Raw genomic sequence first — 5,067 nt, 5'->3', positions numbered from 1 at the left:
TTAAGTAGAAACCTGTTCGATTACAGTTGAAAATTTCTTTGTTCGACCAGTAACCTGTTCGAGCACAGTTGAATTTAAAACAAATACATGTATGTTGAAAATAAAACATAGACGTGTCTAGCCTGTCAAACCCTAAAAGTTTGCAATCAAAAGTTAAAATACATCTATTAAAACAGTATGTAATAGTTAAACATCCAATAGTCATCGCATGTCATCACAAATCTATGTTCAAAATACAACACAAACAGTTGTTCTAACGTTTTGTTACTTCAATCCGTGATCTAAAGAGTGTCCTAGCCATCCTGGTCTGGTAGTCTTTTACATGACCATGTTAAGGTTAAGTAAATTGTCAACGTATGAATAAGAGAAAATAGTACAGGGATTATGTAAAGAGTGGTTACATGACCAAGAAACGCAGTAGTGATAATATGTTGATCAATGTTGAATCAATCTACTGATTAAAATACATTTTTTCCAAGTCCAGTCCAGTCCAGCCAACTTGCATATGTTTTACATTATAACATAATAATAATAATTATAGAATATAATAGTTTGTTCGAATGCAACGAGATGAGATTGCTGTGATATTTGTAAACAGGCACTTATTTGGTCATACTAAAAGTTAATTAGATGTTAAAACAGATAAGATACAGAAGAACTAACAAGAGTGATACTTATTTTCTGGCAAACAAATTAATACATAAATAATCAATGATAAATGGATAACTTACAAAGTACTAAAAAGTCATTAGAAGTCACCCACTAATCATTCTGTATGATAGACATTACAGGTATACCCTTCTTGTTAAAGCTTATACATTGTGCCTCTACCTCATTGCCTACTGCAAAGTCTTGTTTGCCATCACTCTCTATCGCGAAACATGTGGTTTACTTAATTGCTCTAATATTTAAAACAGATAAGATACAGAGGAACTAACAAGTGGTATACGTATTATTTGGCAAATAAATAAAGAAACAATCAATGATAAATGGAGTTGTATACCAACGCTCAAAATCAATAGATGATAGAAGTCACTCACTCACTAATCATCATCTTGAATGTATGATAGACATTACAGGTATACCCTTGCTGTTAAAGCTTATACATTGTGCTTCTACCTCGCTGCCTACTTCAAAGTCTCACTTGCCACCACTCTGCATCATGAAACATGTGGTTTTTAAATATTTTTCTAAAAAATGGTCAAACATGGTTATATTTTGTTGTTGATAATATGTCCAACATGTGAAACTAAAAGATTATAGCCAGAAAAAGAAAGAAAAGCTCCTAAGTTGGTGGTAGAAACGTACGTACCTCAAACCGGTACATTCCTTTAATTCCACCACCCAAGTCTAGTACTAATCCACATGCACGTACTTCACGGATCTTTGCAGTCACTTTCATTCCAAGTTTCAGCTTTTTAGATACATCAGAAGAATCATTGGAAGCCGAATCAAGCCCCCCTGCCCAAAATAGTTAGGATGTCGGGCTTTTGATAAGATTTCGATTTTGTAGCTTGTTTTGGTTTACTACTGTTATTTTTTAAATTTGACCCTAAACTAACTATTGATTTTTCCTCCTCGTCACATTCTACAGCACTGCGAATCACAATAGGTGATGTTGAGGAATAAGATGAGTTTAACTTAGTACCAGTCTTATTTGTGTCTTCGGGATCTTCGACCGGAATGATGTGGCTGCTTTTAGAGAGAGTTTTATGTTGCCACGAAGATCTAGTCCAATGCAAATGCATGATAGTTTCTGCCCAACTGAAACCACGTCTGAAATTTTGGCTACCTGAAAAATATTAATATTATATTAACTAGTCAAAGATCCCACAAACACATCATTACATCCACATTTAGAGATGGCAAATTTGACTCATTTACTTACGAATGAACGGTTGTGCATGAAATGTTTTTTAACTCTAATGAGCTCAACGTTGTAATCTTCGCTACTTGGGACTAGTCGGTCGGAAGCTCATAGAGACTATTCGGCCAAGTCGGAGAATAGTCAGGGACCAGTTGACCAAATTTGACTTTGACCGACTTTTACCAAGTTTGACAGAAAAAACCAGGTCAGATTACTTCAAAATCTCGATTAGTTGGACTAATGGTGGTTTAGAGCAGCATGCATATTAATGGAACCCACCCTACAAGTACCACTTGTTTTTACAATTGTAATACTTGTGGCTACCAGCCAAGTGACTGGAGAAAAAATAGGGTTATGTCGGCCATCGAATAATTGGACAATCGGAAACAAACATTCATACACAAACAAAAACACTCGAATGAATACAAAAAGAGGAGGAGAATAAAGATGTGAGTGACCGGTTCATGTGACAATTCGGAAACGTGCAAGAGCCCATTCTTGCCACCATTGAGCTCTACAAAAGCTCCATACTCTTTTATTGAAGTTACAATGCCTTTGTAAACACCTCCTATTTCAATCGGTCTCCCAATTATTAGATCAACCTGCAAATTTGATGATAAAAGAGTGAGTGAATTGGCATATAAGCTATTGTCAAGAAGCTTTCTTTCTTGAACAGCTAAATAAAAAATGACACGACAATACTTTGAATGTACGGTGAAACAAGTCTACACTAAAGTTAAAAGAAGAGTAATTAATAAAGCGAAAAATGTAAAGTATCACCTTTTCTTGTACTTTTTCCATGACAGCTTTGTTCTTTGCAATTATGCTTAGTTCTCCATCCCTAACAGACATTCTAGCACCTGAAAGAACATGCATGAGAATTGAAATAGAAAATAGATAATCATAGTAGTTAAAAAAATAAAAAAGATTACTAAGAAACTAGTAATATAAATATTATATTTACTAACATTTTATATTTATAGATTATAGATAGATAAACCAAAAATTATTACTTTACATATCAGAAGATGTTAAGCCCACCCAGATAGCATATAGCATATATCTTATACATACATATTACATTACATTACATTACATATAATAAATAAGAGGTAATTATTTGGATTTTGAATATATATGTCAATCAGTGTGAAGTGAAGTGAACACACAACTGTCTCCTCCTCAATTTTCATCTTTGAGGCACCAAGTGGTCCAATCAGGTGACGTAGATCATCGTTGCTATACTTTAAGGTAGCTGCATAACATGAATATATATTTATTTGATGCATAAACATATATATTTAACAAAGGTCAACCAACAATAGCTATTTGCAGATCAACTCAAACAGGCCCTTTTCTACCAGAACCATTTTGACCCGTTTACTAAACCCATCCAACCCACCAGTCTAAAATTAATTAACACACAGTGTAAGGATCCATCCTACCTAATTGAAGTGAATTTATTCCGTTTCGAGTACGTGGTGCACTTATTTCTTGCTCCATACGTTCAAGTATTTGTAGCCGACCTTTATACGCATGTTCAAGTGATTCACATACGATGTCAAGAGGGATTCCAGCAGGTTTTATGTCTAGCTGAATTGCAGTTATTCCATTTCGAGTTCCCTCTATTTTAAAATCCATGTTCCCAAGATGATCTTCAAGACCCTAAATACCGACCAACAAATATATATCACCAGGTTGAATTCAACCATTAAAACACAATTGATTATATCAACAAAAAATGCTCACCAAAATATCAGTTAAAATACGGTACTCACTGACATCCCCAGTTGATGGATCAACCTCGGTCACAAGGCCAACGGTTAGAATTGTAGTGTATTTAGATTAAGTTATTAGTTTTAATTTAGATGTTTATAGTGATGGATGTTTATGTTATGAGGGGATTTTTATAAATGTTAAAGACTTGTTGTTTTGAAAGAAGTGATTCTTTATTGCTATTGAATTGTATTGTGTTTTTATGTACATCTAATTTTGGACTATAATGTGGCTATTTATAGCCATCAAATGACGGTGGACAATAGTAACTCTTAATCTTCTAGCCACACTAGCAATATCTAGTAATTTCTAGTATTTACTTACTAAAAATATCTATTACTTACTAAATATCTACTAATTACTTATTAATTCTAGAATAATCTAGAAATACATTATAATTTAACACTCCTCCTTAATGTATTTCGGTGCTACTCCGAGCATGTTGCGTAAGAGCTCGAACTTGGGTCTTAGCAACCCTTTTGTGAAAATATCTGCAATCTGCTCCTCAGTTTTGCAGTGTTTTAATTCGATGTCTTTTTTGGCACAACTTTCTCGCAGAAAGTGATATTTGATGTCTATATGTTTTGTTCAGTCATGAAACACCGGATTCTTTGCCATAGCAATTGCAGACTTGTTGGCGCAGAGTATTTTTGTAGCGTCGTCTTGTTTTCGCCCATGTCTTCTAGAATTCTCCTTAGCCATATAGCTTGATTAGCTGAGTTAGCAGCTGCGATGTACTCGGCTTCGGCTGACGATTGTGCCACCGTTTCTTGTTTCTTTGATGCCCATGAGAAGACACAAGATCCAATTGAGAATGCGTATCCTGAAGTACTTCTCATGTCATCCACTGATTCGGCCCAATCACTATCTATGTATCCATGAAGCTTCGAGTCTATAGTGGGCTTGTACCATATTCCATAGTCCATGGTACCTTGCAAGTATCTTAATATTCTTTTAGAAGTTTCGTAATGTATTTGAGTAGGGTTTTTCATGTACCTGGATAGTAGAATCATTGCGTACATGATATCTGGTCTTGTTGCTGTCAGATAAAGTAGGCTTCCGATGAGACTTCTGAATCTTGAGGTGTCTGCTTTCTCAGATCCATCTTCTTTTCTCATCTTCTCATTGGTGACTAGTGGCGTGGCTACGGCTTTACAACCGTATAGTTTGAACTTTTTCAGGAGATTTTTCGTGTATTTCTTCTGACATATGAAGATGCCTTCATTTTCTTGACTGATTTCGATGCCAAGAAAATAGCGCATCAATCCAAGGTCGCTCATCTCGGACGTTTTCATCATGTCTTGTTTAAACTCTTGTATCATTCTCTCATTATTTCCCGTATAGATAAGATCATCAACATACAAGGAAATAATAAGAGTGTCAGAGTTACCTTGGGTTTTGATGTAGAGTGTGGGCACACTTTG

At 35.1% G+C, this 5,067-nt stretch overlaps 1 protein-coding gene across 1 annotated transcript; it reads right to left on the bottom strand.

Moving 5' to 3' along the window:
* LOC139860343 (polyribonucleotide nucleotidyltransferase 2, mitochondrial-like) lies at window positions 1-3,508 on the bottom strand. The gene is made up of 7 exons (XM_071849111.1): window positions 3,313-3,508; window positions 3,033-3,122; window positions 2,648-2,727; window positions 2,326-2,469; window positions 1,649-1,792; window positions 1,313-1,414; window positions 1-54 (listed from the first exon to the last, which is right to left on the bottom strand). The coding sequence occupies exons 1-7, from the start codon at window positions 3,506-3,508 to the stop codon at window positions 1-3; spliced, it is 810 nt and encodes a 269-aa protein (XP_071705212.1).
* Window positions 3,509-5,067: the final 1,559 nt, after the last annotated feature.

This window comes from Rutidosis leptorrhynchoides, chromosome 7, assembly GCF_046630445.1.
Source record: "Rutidosis leptorrhynchoides isolate AG116_Rl617_1_P2 chromosome 7, CSIRO_AGI_Rlap_v1, whole genome shotgun sequence".
Lineage (NCBI taxonomy): Eukaryota > Viridiplantae > Streptophyta > Magnoliopsida > Asterales > Asteraceae > Rutidosis > Rutidosis leptorrhynchoides.
Note: the sequence above shows the minus strand (reverse complement) of the source record. Positions and strands in the feature narration are given on the sequence as shown.